The sequence below is a fragment of the Gobius niger genome, assembly GCF_951799975.1.
Source record: "Gobius niger genome assembly, chromosome: 18".
Classification (NCBI taxonomy): domain Eukaryota; kingdom Metazoa; phylum Chordata; class Actinopteri; order Gobiiformes; family Gobiidae; genus Gobius; species Gobius niger.
In genome coordinates this window covers 10,779,076-10,796,935 of record NC_136869.1, presented here as the reverse complement: position 1 = coordinate 10,796,935, position 17,860 = coordinate 10,779,076, and the positions used below count along the sequence as shown (strand labels likewise).

At 40.4% G+C, this 17,860-nt stretch overlaps 1 protein-coding gene across 2 annotated transcripts in view; it reads right to left on the bottom strand.

Annotated features, from left to right (window-relative positions):
• arhgap29a (Rho GTPase activating protein 29a) overlaps positions 1–17,860 on the bottom strand; it is a 43,745-nt gene that overhangs the window by 2,158 nt on the left and 23,727 nt on the right. The window contains exons 1-19 of one of the 2 annotated variants that reach the window (XM_079576563.1): positions 15,500–15,801; positions 14,579–14,675; positions 14,382–14,454; positions 13,082–13,142; positions 12,497–12,643; positions 11,483–11,547; positions 11,285–11,395; positions 11,024–11,104; positions 10,606–10,785; positions 9,917–10,054; positions 9,157–9,347; positions 6,161–6,330; positions 5,774–5,902; positions 3,984–4,082; positions 2,688–2,851; positions 1,843–2,031; positions 1,618–1,755; positions 871–1,106; positions 475–778 (exon numbers count right to left, since the gene is read on the bottom strand). In XM_079576563.1, the coding sequence (XP_079432689.1) occupies positions 475–778; positions 871–1,106; positions 1,618–1,755; positions 1,843–2,031; positions 2,688–2,851; positions 3,984–4,082; positions 5,774–5,902; positions 6,161–6,330; positions 9,157–9,347; positions 9,917–10,054; positions 10,606–10,785; positions 11,024–11,104; positions 11,285–11,395; positions 11,483–11,547; positions 12,497–12,643; positions 13,082–13,142; positions 14,382–14,454; positions 14,579–14,675; positions 15,500–15,518 (2,592 nt within the window). In that variant the 5' untranslated portion in view covers positions 15,519–15,801. Of the gene's footprint in view, positions 1–474; positions 779–870; positions 1,107–1,617; positions 1,756–1,842; positions 2,032–2,687; positions 2,852–3,983; positions 4,083–5,773; positions 5,903–6,160; positions 6,331–9,156; positions 9,348–9,916; positions 10,055–10,605; positions 10,786–11,023; positions 11,105–11,284; positions 11,396–11,482; positions 11,548–12,496; positions 12,644–13,081; positions 13,143–14,381; positions 14,455–14,578; positions 14,676–15,499; positions 15,802–17,860 lie in introns of those variants that run through there. The other variant, XM_079576562.1, reaches the window with a different exon arrangement.

The following is a 17,860-nucleotide window of genomic DNA, read 5'->3' as shown; positions in this document are numbered from 1 at the left end:
ATGAAACAAATATATCATATAGACTCACTACATGCAAAGTGACATCAAGTTTGTTATCATTTTGATGATTATTCCTTACAGTCTGTTTTTAAAACATGTTAATTTTCTGAGATTTTTAATTTGGGCTTTTACAAGCTGTGAGCCATAATGATCAAAATGATAACAAATAAAGGCTACATATCTCACTTTGCATGTAATGAGTCTATCATATATTAGTTTCACAGTTTAAGCTGAATAACAGAGGTGAATGCACTTTTTCCATGATATTCTAATTATATGACGAGCACCTGTATTTGTATTGCTGATACAAAACAATTGAAAAGTGTTGCTACCACATGTAAAATACTAATTATCCCAATTTCATTTACCTAAATCCCATTACTTAACTCTAATCCCATCCCAGCTCCTTTAATACGCCATAAATCACCTCCCCTAATTAACCTGTCTTGTCTGAACTACGCGGCATTGTCTTACCTCTTTAATGTCTCCCATTGACTTTGAATGCCGGCTCAGCTGCTGCTGCTTCTCCCGTGGGGTTAGTCTCGGCCGGCCCTTTATCTCCATGGGCGAGCTGCTGCCCAGGGGACTGAGCGGGGTGTCGAAAAGCATCTGATAGTGGCGAATGAGGAGCTCCACTATCAGAGCCTGATAGGGGTAATCCACCAGAGAGGACAGGGAAACCTCCGCGTCCGCCTGCCTGGGTTTGATCAGGGTCGGCCCGAAGATGATGCCGAGATTGCTGGCGGTCATTTTGTTTTCGTCTGATCTTTCGGTGACGCTGTAAGCAAAGAAAGACAACAAACATAAACATAAAACACAGAAATAAAGCAATAAAAGCATCAGATTCTGCTGGTTCTTTATTTTTCTTACCGGTGCAGATGCTGTATCAAGAACTGCAGTGTCTTGTAATGCGTGGGTGGCAGCTGTCTGAGGAGGTCTTTTATTTTGAAGAGGGCTCTGTTGAGCTCTACACTGACTTGGGTCTGGGGCACCGGAGTGGGACTGAGCCTCAAAGCCTCCAGCTCCTCCACAATGATTCTCTGGCTCTCTTTGGCCAAACCGATATAGTCGTTGTAGTAACGAAACAGGATGAGTGGCTCTGGAAGCTGCAGAGAAGAACAAAATGAATGTAGAGTAAATAAACAAGAAAGACAGGATTAGAAATAAGCATTTGAAGTATTAGCAGGGGGCTGATGGAAGCTACTAAAAGCATAACTTTGTGCAGAAGCTTGTACATAAGTAATGCCATGAATCTCGGTGCAATCGCAGTGGAAAAACGTACTCGTTGTGCAACTCTAACTCAAGATAGACCATCCAAAACACCAAATCAACATTTAAAATACTTCATACTAGAGGCTGCTCAATTGTTGTGCCAGTAGCTGACAAAGCTGACACTTCAGAAAAAGTAAGATTAGGAGTTGGGGAAACCCATGAGAATAACTACAGGTTATTAAGAATATGTAAAGCATCATGTGGTTAGCATTTATATATATAAATATATACATATCTGAACCTAATTTGGGGATGGCGTCATGTCACTGGTATGCAGGCATGACCCATAGATAATTCCTGGATGACCCTGATCTTCCCTGACACAAAGACGTTCTTCTAGCTCACCTGTCTAAGGTACAGTTTGAGTACGTTGCTGATGTCGTGGGGGTAAAGTTCGGAAAGCTCCACCAGATCTTTGCCATTTTCAAACGCTTGGCACAACTTCTCCACCCTCGATTTGGCCCCGTTGACCCGATAGATGCCCTTCAAGTAGACCAAAAAAAAAAAGCTATTAGTACAAATGACACAGTTATTCTTCATTCAGTTACCGTTTCAAATGAGTAAATTTACCTTCATGTTAAGCGCCCGGTTCTCAATCTCTGATATACACTTCTTTAAAATGAAAGGGATGCCGTCCGGACAGTTCTTTGCAGCTTGCGTGAAGTCAATGCCAAAGAGGTGAAGTTTTCCCTGGAGCTTCTTATGCCCGCATTGAATAGCCAGGGTTTCCAGACACTTCTTATGGCAAGCCAACGAGCACTAGACACAGACAAATGGAGAATTGCATTGTCAGATATGAATGCAGTTAGTGTGTGGACAGAAGGATATGGCTCTAAAACCATAAGCTGAAGACTGGTAACCTTTTTGAAACCGCTCGGTATAATAATAAGCTCTGGTCACATTCCTATGTCAGTCACTCGTCAGCGTGCAAAAGGGGCCATTGCATAATCTCAGGAATTCCTGCGCCGTTTTGTTGTTGTCTTTATGAAATTTGGACAGAAACTCGAAGCTAAAATAAACAGTTGGGAAGGGACATCGGCGGCGACTCTTTGGGAGATGCACAAAAGGTCCTCAGTTTCCCCTGCCCCTTCACAATGCTGAGAGCGGTGGGTGCATTTTGTGTCCCAGTGGAGCGCGCTTGTGGCCAGATTCAACTTTCCCTTTTATTGGCTTGTTTTGATGAGACGCGAGGTGGTCCGGCCGCTTTTGTTTTCGCTTGATTCCGACTCGACATGAATGAGAAAGAGGCGATTGTGCGCAGCGTTTGGCAATGTTCAATTTAAAGCTTCAAAATCCGCTGAATGCCTGTGTGGACACCTCTCGCGTCCAGGCGGGGGATCGAGATTCTTTTAGCATAAAAAAAAAATAAAATAAAAAAAAAAAACATAGGAAAAAATAAAAGAAACCTTGGTTACCTCCTCGCACTCTGCCCCGTGAAACACCACCAGGCTGTCGCACTCTCGGCACTTGGACGGGGCGCGGAGTTTTCGGAGCTTGTGTGTTTGGGCCGCCTTGGACATCTGCGCGTTCCGAAAGGGTCCCGGGGAGCTGGCAGTCTCGATTACTATGTCATTCAAGCCTGCGAGGGACACCGGGAGCATTGTGAACTTTTGTCCCCGAATTACATAAGAAAACAGCAATGTACAGCATGTGCATTGTAATATATAAGAGGTTAGAATGTGTATGACAATAAATCAAAGAGCAATGACAACAGACTGAGATGCTAAGTGCTAAATCAATACGAGACTTAAGTGCACTTATGTAAGAAGTAGACTTTATCAAACCCAGTATATGAAAGTTAGCACATACTGTAAGTACATGTTCAACAGGGCTGTATACATTTATCTGACAAGTAGTGCGATTACATCTGCAATTTTGTGCTAAATTGATGTTATTTTGTAGATTTTAACCTCTTAACCCCCACCTAAACAGAGCATGTTTGGTTTTACCCAAATCTAAAAGCTTCTTGACACAAAACAAAACTGTGCTGGCAAAGCAACAAAAAAGTGACCAAAACTCGATAGATAAGTGAGAAATACATGGTGAAAACACGATAAAAAAGCAATGAAAAAAGTGACAAAAACATGATGAAAAAAGTGACAAAAACGTGACGAAAACGCTACAAAAAAGCAATGAAAAAGTAACAAAAACTCGATAAAAAAGTGACAAAAAAACGAGAGAGATGATAAAAACATGGCAAAAACTAGACAAAAACACATCAATAATGCTCAAAAAATGTGCCAAATACGTGACAAAAGCTTAACAAAAAGTGACAAAAACATGGTGAAAACACGACAAAAAACAACTATAAAACTCGATTAATAAAGTGACAAAAAAAGAGACGAAAATACGCCAAAGAAATTCTGATCACTTTTGTAGGTCTTTTGTAGGCTTTCAAATGAGGCATTACACTGTTGCTCTCCAGTCGAGAGGTTTTTAGATTTGGGTTCAGGTAAGAGGTTAAACAAATTCGGGGGTGTTTGACTGAAATATTAACTGCTAAACTAATACAAAAATCACATGCATTTCCAAACATGATTTTAGGGGTTAGAACTAAAAAAAAAATCGAGTTCGGTGCAGAAAAAGACCCCATAGAGACAAGATATTTGTGTTTATGTTTTGATTGAGATTGATCTTACTGCTCAAATATTTGATTAACCACTGATGCAACCTTCCATAAGTGTCACGTGCCTCCAGTCAGTGCCACTCACCATTGTCAGACGGGGACGGAGGTTCTCTCTCATCCAAATCATCGGCAGATGACATTGTCCCGGTGGAAGGGGTTCTGGGCAGCCTCCTCTTGAAGTCCCCTGCACAGTACGGCACAACACACAAGTAAGTCCACACGTTGATCTTCATGACTCCTGCAAATACCTTTCCTTCTGGCTTTTGCTACTTTCCACACTGCTTGACAAACTGACCACTGCTCTGAGGCAGCTTTCTGAATTTAATGCTCGGATTTGAGGTGTGGTCTCGGTCCGTGTTGTTGTTAGTCAAATTTGAGGAGATGGCCGGCGATTCACACTTCTACTCACAGTCTGTTGATTTGCAAACTGACTGGATTTTAATACCCATTAAAGGTGCTCATGCCGGAATAGCTGTGGTTGTTGACAGTGGGGGGGTGAGTGATGAGGAGCTTTCTGAACAAATGTAGGGCCTTCTTTTTAACAGCACAATTTCATTTAGTTAGAAATTCGTACAATTGCTATAAAGATATTGGTGATATTGGTGCATTTTCTCCAGTTCAGTGTTACCCAAATCTAAAAGCTTCCCAACTGGAGAGCTTAATAGCCACGTTTTTCATCACATGTTTTCGTCTCATTGGATCGCCTTTTCTATTGTGTTTTCACTGTTTTTTTGCTACATCTTTGTCACATTTTTTGTTGCTCTTTTGTGGCTTTTATGTTGCTTCATCGCTCTTAAGTCACATTTTTGTCGCTCTGTTGCTTTTCCGGCACGTTTTTCTCGCTCTTTTGCCGCCTTTTTATGTTGCGTTTTCATCCTCGCTTTTGTCACTACTTTGACACTTTCTTCAAGAAGCTTTTAGATTTGGGTAATGCCGAACTGGAGAAAAGGTGCTCGGTTCAGGTGGAAGTTAACAGGTTAAAGAGACTAGGCTCACTACTGCCACCTCAGGTCTTACCTCAGGAGTAACTGCAGCCTCTATATTAAGCTCGCGCATGACGGCACTTCGGACCCGAATTAACAACCTTTTGAGTGACAGTGCAGGATTTTAGAGGCAGTTGTGGTGAACAGGTATGAGCTCATTCTACACATTAGGACATGGCTGGAACATGTAGGGGGATGAAAATACTTACTATTAACATTTTTAAACCCTGTGTATAGTCCCTTTAAGTCAACTGACTCTCAGACTATGTATGTCTGAGATAGGACTGAACCAGAATGAAATAGTGGTCTACAGTTCCCCATCATTGCCTTTCCATCAGTATTCTAGCTCTGTATAAAATGCTTCATTAAAAAAAATCTGAAACCAACCAGTAATACCTAAACCACAATTTGGTCCCCCTCTGCTGCAAATCCCCACTTGACACATCGAATTGCAAGGTCAGCACTGTTGTTTTGAGTCTGTTGTACAGTTGCTTAATGTCCCACAATCATCACGGATGTGTTGCTATATAGTTTAGATTCCCAAATGACATGGCAACGTCTGGACGAACACCAAGTTCACTGTAAGTATGTGAACATGCCCCGGGAGCACGTACCGAAACAGTGAGCAATGTCCCACTGTGGTTGTTTTATCAATGACATCAAGCCCAACGCACTTAGTATTACAAGGATTAGCTGCACGACAGGTTTTTTCTGACAAGTCCATGCACATGAAGAATTTGGAAAAAAACGTTCGGCAGCGGCAGGCGTGTGAGATTTAAGTTGATAAACTGTGTTCCTCTATCAGCACGGTGTATGTTTCGATTGTGTAATTGTGTCTTGTCTGCTCGTCACATCTAATTAGTGTCAAACAGAGGATTTATGCGATATTTACCCGGGCTGGCGGTTGGGGAGTCCATAGACCGAGACTCGCTGCTGCCTCCGGCGCTTTCGGAGTCGCTGCACATCCCGCCGCCCTGATTGGTCGACGTCCAAGGGCGATAAGGCGCCTGCATCCGAAGGGCTAGACACAAGACAGAAACGAGACACGGTTTGACAGCTTTAATATTTGTAAAAACAATGTTATCTATTATCTTGAGTGATGATTCGTTAAATATATTGGCAAGCCCTAATGGATCTTAATGACTCAATGCACTACTTTCTAAGCGCTGAAGACTGTTGGGAAAAATGTTGCAATACTTTTAAGTTTGAGAATGAGGACATACAGTAATATCCAGGTAAGTTTATGGTCAAAATTAGATTATTTTTTCCAGTTGTGTACCTTGGATGTCGGCGCTGCTGTTGGATCTCCTCTCTGCAATCTTGGGATGCTGAGCACTGGAGGGACTGTCCACTTCATCTGGACTTAAGATGTCAGAGGTGACCGAGTTCTGGGACAGGTTACTGTGGGACGAATGGCTGCCACTGAGCGACCGCTTGGTGTAAGTAACACTGTGGGAGAGAGAGACAATAACAAGTGAATAATAATATGATGACCACAAATACTGGGAAAAATCCACCAATACTTTTTAGAATCATTTGTGACAGATTTTTTAATGTTATCACCTACTGTACTGTATACACCTACATGGTAAGTGCTTGTAAAATATTCTATATAAATACAGTTTGTAGAAGCCTTGGCCACCCAAACAATTCAACTTTGATTTGCGAAGAGCAATTGGATGCTCCACAGCATTTACTAACAAAATATTACACTAATAAACACAACAACATCAAAGCCCAATCCCCACTGTGATAGGGCTGAGTGGTATGGACAAAATTTCATCTCGATATTCATGGCAGATATCTGGATATTGATTTGCTACGATGTAACTACGGGTTTGGTGAAAACCAAGCATTTTTCAGAAAAACAAACAGCATAATACAAAAGACTGCTTTTTTTTTTTCATGAGAATCGTTTATATATTCCTTTTTCAATATTAATATCTTGAATGTTCATATCTCGATATCGATACGACAACGATACATCTTTCAGCCCTATTGTGAAGTACGGTGCAGGGAGCATCATGGAGTGGGGCTGTTTTGTTGCCTCAGGGCCTGGACAACTTTCTATCAACCCTTGTATAAAGTATCTGGCTGATCCTTCTTTTGCAGCTATAACTGCTTTTCTGTAGTTGCAGATTAGACGCTCACAACGATCAGGATGAATCTTAGACCATTCCTCTTTATATAACTGTTTAGTGAGATTCTTGGGTTCAGTTACTTTTTGCTCCCTGTCCTGTGAATGCTTACTTGTTATGGCCAATAAAAATATGATAACGTGTAAATGTTTGGGTGGCATTAGTTTAAGCAGACACTGTTCACTAATTCTTTTGATTTTGATGAAGATCAGACCACATTTTATGACCAATTTAGGCAGAAAAACAAGAGTTGACATACATTTTATTCCCACTGTATACAGCAAGGTGGATTGATAACAACAATGGGACTACAAAACAAATATTGTTCCACATCTAGAAAAAAAAAATCAGGTACAGTGCCTTTTTATTGCCATTACCAAGCGCTAAGTCAAATAATGTAAAATAATTTAAAAAAAAATCCACATGTAAAGGCTCCTAAATCCCATAATCAGCCCTGTGTCTCCATCAAAGACTGCAATTGATGAAGGCTTAGCGTTGATTAGCAGCTGATGATAGACTGGGAACCGGCTCAAGCCCTGGCCATTCATTAGAGTCACAGAGTCACATGTCACACGTCAGGGCCTGACTTTATCCCACAGTATGTAAAATGTAGGTCAAACGTCTAATTTTAACCAAAGGGTGACCTGTTGCGCACGTGTTATTGTGAACCAAATTTCATTTCCCCTCTCCCAGGCTGAATCCTTTTGATCACTGAGATCAGAGATGGGGGCGGGGATAAAGAGGGAAAACTACGACAAGAACAAAGCGCCCACTCATAAGCGGCTGATGTGTGTGTGTGTTACCGCAAATCTGAGTCCAGCATCTCGAAAGGAAAGTGGCAATTTTGACTAAATGCCAACATGGGTGGGTTAAGAAAATTACAATGTCAACTCTACCGATACGCACGTGAGTCTTTCTTATTTTTAGCCACGGTGTAACTTTAGTTTTTTTTTTTTTATCAAATTGTCAAACAAGGTTATAATTGTACAAAATTAGAAAAATCCTGATTAAAACTGAACTTTATGAATTTGTAATATTTTAACCCCTTAACCTGTTACCCGCTTCAGAAGGGTTAGGGTTAGTCAACCCTAATCAAGATATAATTAGGGTTAAGAACGACAAATGTAACGTAAATTGTATTTCACTCACACAGATCTCACACATATTTTGAGAAACTAGAAGGTCTTGGCTTTCAAATTAGGTATCACACTGGCATATAGGCTGTAAGCTTAACCTTAACCCTAATCCTAACCCTAAGGTGGCAGTTGTGCTTAACCCACACCTTAACCAAGTGCAGTTCAGCCTTACCCAAATCTAAAAGGTTACAGCCGAAAAGCCAGAGTAACGCCTCATTTGAATTTTAATCACTATTTTGTTGCTGTTTTGTGGCTTTTTTGTTGTGTTTTCTTTTGTTTGTTGTAGGGGGGGTAAGAGTTTTGTTTTAGGCTGTGTTAGCCTAAAATGCTTAATGAAGTCAGTTGAAGACTTAAATGATTTTGCGATCAATTTGTGAAACCTTATATTGCAATAATGACGATTATTAGGACTCAAGACGTGGTTTAGTTCCCACTTTAAACTGGTTTAGACACAGCAAAGTTGGACTAGGTTCTTGTCAAAGGGTGCCTTAGTTCAGAGTCTTCTGACACTATTTTCTTTTTTCTTTTAACCTCGGGAAGCCTGTTTTAGACTTGTTTTTGGAGGTACTACTAAGCATCTCAAAAAGAAAGGGGCCATTTCAACTAAATGCCAAACACTGTTGCCAGGAATATAACTGAACAGAGGTCTGCTGTTTTAACCTAGTTTTGAAAGAAAAAGGTCATAATGTGCAATAACAACTAAAAAGGTCACTTTGGAATGGATTTTGTGGGACTAGTCCTGCTCCTCTCTCCCGTGACCAGAGCGTTTCCGCAGGAAGCTCTGACCCACTCGATTGTTTTACACTTTCCAAAACAAACTCGATCACTCCACCTCTCTAAAAGCGGAGTACAGTAAAGAGGTGAAAAGAAAAAAGTCACTTCCTTGATCTGATCTGACACTACCAAAACATAAATAAATGAACAAGAGATCTGGGGGTATTTTGTACTGTAATGTTTACACAGCGTCACATGCGATGGCATTTTTAGCTTGTTGGCCTCACCCTGCGCTGTGTGTGTTGGTGGATTCAAACGAGTGGGGCTCCAGCCGGGGTCCGTCAGTGGGTAAACTCTTTACAAAGTCAATATAGCGCTGTCCCGGCTCGTAAAGCTTGGCATTTTCACACAGGCTCTGATGGTTGACCGGAAGAGAAACCACCTGCGCCTGCTGAAGCTGGAACCAGTTCACCGTCACCTAAAAGGGCATCAAAAACAGATTTAAATTAATATACTGTATCTAGGGATGGGTACCATTAAACGACACCAGTGTGGTATTGCTTTTTAAATTTTATTCCACTGTTTACCCCATTTTTATTTATTTTTTAGACATTTTTTTCTTATTTTTTCCCAATTTTCTGTTGTTTCTTCCCCTCATTTTTGCTCATTTTTTACATTTTCTTCACCCAATTTCCCTGCATTTATTTTCCCATTTCCACCCAATTCTTGACATATTTTCTCCCTCATGTTTTTTTTTGTGTTTATTTATTTATTTTTTACAAAATGTTTCCTTATTTTTGCCACAATTTCCCCCCATTATTATTGTAAATATATTGTAAATTTGCAGATCTTCTATTATTGTTCTGGTTTCTGGATCTAGATGACAAATATTTTAGTATACAGTAGGTATCGGAAAAAGTATCGTTCAGGTATCGGTAAGTAAAGTAAAGTACTGGTATGAAAAAAATAAAAAAAATGCTTTATGCTACCCAGCCCTAACTGTATCAACCAATAGAAACAGGTATCTATGATCAAATAAAAACTTACAGCTTTAAGGGTGAGGTCGCACTGTGAGATCATTTCTCTGACTTGGGTGACGATGACGCTTTTAGTGTTTGCCAAATCGACCCTCTTCACTCCGACATCCACCTGACAGGCTTTGCAGTGCTCTCTGGCCTCTTCCGCCTGAACAAAACAGGACATTGTTAGTAAATTAAACGATCATTTTGGACATAACTCTTAAAAAAACATAGGAAAAGACAGTATGGTTTTATGTGGGCTACTACTGTACTCAATGCCTAGTAAAAAAAAAATATAATATGGTAAGTAGTCTATAAATAAGAAACAATGCAAGCAAAAATACTGCTGTGATAAAAATATCAACTGGAATCCAAAAGGTGGATGGTTGTGCAACTGGTTCGGGAATATATCAATCTGGCCTTGCATCTGCAGACTGTGATAAGCCAAAATATTGAACATTTGTTAGCTTCATTGTATAATTGCAGTCATAGTTTAAGGTTTTCGGGATAATAGGAAAAAAATATGCCAATTCCTCTTAAGAATGACTAGAACAGAAGGTGTTTCTATGGTTGTAACAAGCCTGAAGACAGAGCCGGTGATGTCTAAAGATACAGCAGTGTGTTCATTTTTAGGCACTTTCTCAAGGAGGCTGACAATATGTAACATAATTAAGTTTTACATATGAATATTTTTCTTTCTATACCACATTTACTGACCTTTTGCAGAGCCTCTTCCTCCAGCCTGCGCCTCTTCTCCAGTTGTTTGGCGCCCGCTGCCCCTCCTGTCCCGCTCAGCTCCTCCTCCAGGCGACTCGTAGACCCTTTGGCCTTCTCGTACTCCTCCTGCCGCTGGGCCTGCAGCAGCCGAGCCTTCTTCAAAGCACTGTCCGCCTCATTCTGGGGGGGGGATAAAAAACACGGTTTGTCCATAAACGCTCATGTGACAAATATGCAATTAGTTCTGCAAAAAAATTACGACAAAACAATTTACACGGCTCCGCATACCAGGCTTTATAAGGCCGTTTAAACCCTCAAAGGCATTCTCCTCCTAGTATCTACCGATCAGAATTGCTGACATAGCTAAGAATGATCGTTTTCATGTTTGTCTAAGCACTTAAAATGGCACTCAACTCACCATTTTCTTTAGCTCCCTCTGCCACTGCTCTTTGACCTCTTTCCGTAGTTTGTCCAGCTCATTCTTTCGGGCCACGAGAGGCTAAAACAAACAAAAGAGCGCTCAATGAACCCAGTCACACACAACATATTGCCAGTCATACTTAGATTTCATTAAAGTGGACGTGTCATGCAAAATTGTGGTTGTATGTTTTATGGTTAAAAAACTCAAGGATTTCGATAATGCATGACACGTCCCCTTTAAAGATCTTTCAAGAAATACCTGGATGAACTTGTGGCTTTGCAGAATGGCCGCCGTTTGCAGTACCAGCTGACTATACTCGACGTCGTTCTTGAAGGCGGTTGTGTAGATCTCACGAAAGGGCATGAATTCCTTCAAACATACAAGGAAGTCAACACCAACAGGTAAAGTAAGTCATTTTAATTGACGTCTATTGTGGCGGCACCCAATTTATAATACCTGTTGACTTGCAAGCACCTTGGCAGATTCAGCCATTTTCGCGTAGCTCTTGGCACACTCGATATCTGCAACAACAACAAGCCCATTTACTTCAGTCATAAAAAAACTATAGATATTCTTTAGATACAGGAAATTGTTGCGAAAAGTTTCCACTGTAAACTAAAGAAACAACAAAATATAAAAAGTTTATATGTACAAAGAAGTAGATGAGAACTGTGCAACACTGTGCAGATTCACTAAGTACGTTACTGTATATCAAAACTCCATCATGCAAATAATATTTAACCTCTTAAGCCCCACCTGAACCAATTTTGGCATTACCTAAATCTAAAAGCTTCTTGAAAAAAGTGTCAAAATAGCGTCAAAAACACGACTAAAAAGACTGACAAAACTGTGCCCAAAAAGCAACAAAAACACACAAAAAAGCCACAAAAAAGTGATAAAAAAAGCAACAAATGATATAAAAGCAACAAAAAAGTGATAAAAAAGCCACAAAAAGTGATAAAAAAGCGACAAAAGAAAGAGTCCAAAAAGCAACAAAAAAACGTCAAAAACACTGAAAAAAAAGCCCTACGAAAACTCTACAAAAAAAGAGGAAAACACACACAAAAAACTCTTCAAAATGTGACAACAAGAGGACAACAAGGCAACAAAAAAGTTACGATCACTCTGGTCTAGAAGCTGTAAACTCTAATCGAGAAGCTTTCAGATTTGGGTAAAGCCAGACTGGAGGAAATGCGCTCGGTTAAGGCGGGTGGTAAGGTTAAATGTACACAGTACACAGTTGCAGCAACACTAAAAGCACAGTAGTAGTCATAGTAATATCACTTTCACATGAACCTTAGTTTTGTAGACATACCAGTGTATGCATCCAGCCAGTAAAGATAGTGTTATCAATATAGGCTTCTTGTAAAACGAACAGCCTTGAAGTTGACACTGAACTTTAAAGCAATGCATTACCGTTGTTGCCCTATAATGAATTATAACATACAGTTGCAACGGAGCTCGTCTTACCCACGCTGAGCCTCTTCTCCACCCAGGCCAGCAGCTCCTTGGTGTACTTGGACCATGCTTTGGCGTAGAGCAGCGCAGACTCCACTCCACTGTCCTGTCTCTGCAATGTTTTGTCGACGTCTTCTGGTCGCACTGGTGGAGATGGTCCTATGAGAGAAAACAGTGCAATACAGGGTGAGGATGTAAATGACCTTTTTCCAATTCGTCACCATACAATTATAACTTATAAACTTATAAAAACCTCCACAATTACTACAACTCCTCCGCAATGTGACCCGACACATCATAGAGCAAGTTAGTCAGCAATGCTAAACTGTGATGCATGATTAAGAAAAGGATTAAGTGACTAACTGCAGCTGAGTGAAAGCTTAGATGACTACACTTGATCCAGTTAAAGCTCTTTCTTCCTCATATAACCTCCCAGACAAGGCTCCTATTCTTTCATAGTTTAACGTACAATCTCCCAGCCATAACTATTTGTGCTTTGTAAACGCTTCTAAGAGATTTTCCTGGATCGCTCTGCCCTTGGGCCCTGTCGGAGCGGGAGTACAGTAGCCGTGTGTTAGAAATGAAGCTTCCTTTTACCTGGCGGATCATCTTTCTCGGGACCGGATCCTCCAGATTCCACGGAGAGGTTCTCAAAAGACTGGAATAAGAAACGAAACACAATGACTTTGATTTCCCCTTTAAAGGCTGAAGACACGGTTCAAAAACACTTGTTAAAATTAGCTTATCAGAAATTTGACTTCCTCAAAAGCAGTTATACAACGAGGGGCAGGAAAACCACAATGCATCAAATCAATTCTGTGTGAGCGGAAACTATTTTAGGGACATGCGTCAACCTGCAAGCGCTCACATGAACTTTGAACTGTATGTGTGGTGTGGGTGACTATTCATATCTTTGGCTTAAACAATATGAGGGTTTGTGCGGCGCTTCCTTTATTGATTTCTGTTTATGGATCAACAGAGGTGGAACAAAGTAGTCACATCAGCACTAACATCTGCAACTGCTGCTCATTTTTCTAATACTTTGATAATAAAACAACAAAAACAAAACTTTATATAGGAAGGCATGTGCATTGAGAATGATAGTTTGCACCTCTGTGACTGGCTGCGTTCAAGCAAAAAGCTGAAGCTAATATATATCTCTATATTAAGCTCTTACCGGGCACATTTTCTCCAGTTCAACCTGACCCAAATCTAAAAGCTTCTCGACTGGGGAGCAACAGTGAACATTTGAAAGCTAAGTCCGACAAAACTGAATTTGTCGTCACATTTTTTCATTGCTTTCTTTGTTGCTTTTTGCTGCGTTTTCATCACGTTTTGAGTTACTTTTTCTCACTTCATTGTTGCTTTTTTCTCACTTTTTTGTTGTGTTTTCACCCTTGTTGGTATTACATTCTTGTAGCTTTTCCGACACGCTCTTGACGCTTTTCTGTCACCTTTTTGTTGTGTTTTCATCCTCATTTTGTCGCTATTTTGATCCTTTTTTTTTTTTTAAGCTTTTAGACTTCGGTAAAGCCAAACTGAAGAAAATGTGCTCGGTTGTGCTAATTGAGGCTAAAAAACATTCTGTTAGGTACCTTAGCAGTGATATTTTACATTTGATTATTAGAATAATGTCTTTGTAAAGAAAAGACAATAAGGAGTGAGGGCTGGTCAGTTTAAAATAGTTAAGACAAGCTTTCACTTTCAGTTAATGGCGTGTTTGCATATCAACGGTGCCACGATGAACACACATTCACAATGGCCACAGTGAACAGGATTTACAGGATGACTCAAAACTGTGTGTATTAAGAAATATTCCAAAGTGGCACAAATTGAATTCAACTAAAAGCAGCGTTTTGCGTTTACTATAAAGCCTCGTTTGTGTCAGTTCTCTTACCCTGCTTCTTTTAGTCAGGGGCAGCCCCAACACCGATCCATTCTCTACATCGCCCATAAGGAAGTCAGACACACTGTAGGAAAACACAGATAGTCATCCACAAAGCGGGTTCAGGAAAAAGGTCAAAAAACACAGCTGTATTGGAGAAATCAAAACTTGAGCTTAAAAAGGAAGTCGGCCTATTCCATTACACTTACACATTTCCAAAGGTGAAGGCCAATGTGTCGATGGCTGTGTAGATCTCCCCGAAGAGTTTCTGCTTGTTGTCTTCGTTCACCTCCTTGAAGTTCACTCCTGCGGGGAATGAAGAAGCAAGTTTCAAAATCACTGCAATCAATATCAACCAAACAGGTCTATAATAGGAATCCCCCACAGAGGAATCCAACTGCTCTGTACCATAATTTGGCTGAGATAAGACGTGAATGTTTCGGAGCGTAATCTAGAGAGGCAGTAGTTTCCTGAGGCAGAATCCAAACAAAAGCGAACGATTGAGGACAAAATGAGCCCAAAACGCCAGGGTAAATATCTGCGTAATCAGACCGGACAATAAACTTCCTGCTTTCGACCAAACAACGGGGGAAAATAAACAGGGAGAAAGAGATGCGCCGTGGACCGTAAATCTGTGATGTCACGGAGCTGTGCCCCCGTCATTTCCCCGGCCCTTCCTTTGCACGAACAATGGCGATTTCTCGAGTTCAAAGAGACTTTGAATGAGGAAGAAAGTAGTTAGAAGTAGTAGAAGTAGTTCAAACATTCCAAATACTATAAAGTAGCCTAGGTACTGAATAATTATTAAAATCAATATTTAAAAAAACTTCTATGGCCAAGCTCTTACAGGCAAAGTTTATTCAGTTTTGTCGATTCAGAATAAGCGCAAAACTTGAATAGCTCTGACCGTTAAAACCAACAGAAAATGGTGCGATCAAACATCTTCATAAGTTAATATAAAGAGAATAAGTGGAAAATAAGTGCCTTGGTTTTCAAAATTAGGGCAACAGGTGAAGGGAGGCCTTAAAAAAAAAAAGGTAATTAAGTTTCATTCAACACATAAGTTTGTGTTCATCTTGTAGTAGGCTTGGAAATAATAATATGATCAAATAAAATAGGAGGTTACCAACCAAGGACAGCTTTCTTCATCAATAAATCCAGTTTAGGAAAGAAAAAAAGTCCAGCTGTTAAAAACTGATGACGACCACCAGTGGCCAATAAGATCTTTTCTTGGTTCAAAACTCAGAGCTCAAATGAAAACAGTCCAGCTCAGTATGAGAAATGTTTTCGATCGATCCATCGCCGAAACGTTTCTTCATATGCATCAATTTTGAAGAACTCCAACGATGTCCCCAGGAGCAAATGTCCTCCTAAAGCTCTGACTGTAGCTCGCAAAATTGAACAGTCCAACTCTCCCATCGTCCTGTTGCCTCCTCTGGTGTCCAGCCCCTACCCCCCAACAGGACATCCTGAGGCTCCAACACAATGCAGCAGCAGTGGCTCAGGCCCCAAGCAGCGGTCCCAATGTGGAAGTTACATCATCGGGGAAAAATGGTATTGTTTCACTGGAAAAGCACCAACCACTCTCCAAGCACCCATTAGCTGCATCACTTTGGGGGTCACTTCTCATACATCAGTGACTAATGCGGTCAGGCAGGATACGTGACTAGACACTGGACATCACAGGAAGTACTGCATATCATGTGAAAAAATTCCAACCTATATGAACAATCCAACCATGGAATATTTTTGGCAATATAGTCATAATTTTAATTTGAAATCAATTATAATACAACTGGGTTATCTCTTTCTCACGCTGCTTCTATTGCATTAAAACACTCAATGGACAAGGTAATCTGATATCACAAATACTGTAAAGTAGTATTGGCCCCCTAGTGGCTGACATACATTAGTGCAACCACATAATCAAGATCATTTCATTTCCATTGCTTTAACCAACTATTTTTTGCAGCAATTATGAGCAGTGTTGAAATTGTATTTAGTTACTGAATACTGAATACTAGCCTTAAAATACATTTTGTAGCGTCTTCCGTTACTTTGTCTTATGGGAGTACTGTATTTGGAATACTTTGAATACTTTCATATTGTTTGTCCAAAAATGTATGTATAAATATGGCGTATAATTTTTTTTAAAGCAGGGAAGGGCCTGATCGGTACTTTGGTAACACCAGGAAGCCTGGCGAATGTGGTGAGTGAGTGGCAACCAGTCTGCACGCTTTTGTCAGTCTACCCCAGGGCAGCTGTGGCTACAATAGTAGCTTACCACTACTATTACTACTACTACTACTACTACCAAAAATGAAGACTGCTGGACGATTGTTGGAACACCTGTTATGAACTCATTAATTAGGAACTCAAAATATCTCTTGGCAAATGGAGCCGCATCATGTGACGCACATGTGCAGTGTTTACATATTCTAAATACATTTATTTAGTTACTCCCCAACACTGATTTTTACAATCTACTTCAGGGCAATACAAGAAAAAATCTGATTTTGCGATACATTGACAATGTTCCAATCCAGGCTGAAAACAGTTCTTTGTACCCGGGCATATGACAACTGAAAGTATTTCATCTGCACTCTTAAGTATGTTGATGTTTTATGGATTGATTTTATCTGCTTTCTTGTAATTTTATGCAACTGTGTACGAATTGTGCTCTACAAATAAACTCACCTTTGCCTTTGCCATTGTGGCTTCTTGTGGACATGGCAAATAACACTGCCATAATAATAATGTAACAATATATTGTGTCCAGCCATTACAACAGAATTTACATATTAAAGCATCTCTGTGTACAAATATATAATTAAAAAATATGACAGCAAAGCTGTAATTGCGGCAACATTCCAATGCAATAGACAAAAGTATTTGCAAATTAAAAAGCTTAAGCCAACATCAATGTGCCGACGACAGCTTGAAGAAAGTGCAACTCTTATTAGTACAGGTCAACAGGTTTTGCTAAATGAAAATATGTTGCTTTAATAAGCTGCCCTATTAGTCAAGTTGCTACATGAGCCACAACATGTACACACCTTCTAATTATTTGCAAAGAAAAAGGCGGTATCCACCCATAGTGAAAAGTGTATGGCTTCCGTCCAAATATTTCAGTCAAGGTAAACCACGAAGAAGCAGAGCTGGGCCCGTCTTTGTTCACTTCCCCGTGTCATCGTTGCTTATTAAGCGAGTGCTTTCAAAGTGCAGCGCAGCCCCTCCGTGTCCCTCTTTCCGATGCAAATTGAGAAGAGAGGGGTATACTCCGGGGATTCTTGTGTGGCAGCCAAGTTAAGAATTGACCTGCATGCCAGATCATAATCTCAAAGAACTGGAGGCTCAATAGGATTCCTCAGTCAGTCCCTTTGGACGGCCAGCACAAAGGACACCCTCAGCTTTTTGAATCCGCAACCACCTGATTTTCAAATATCATTTTCATACACCAGGAAAAAAAACAGGTCTCGAAACTCACGCTG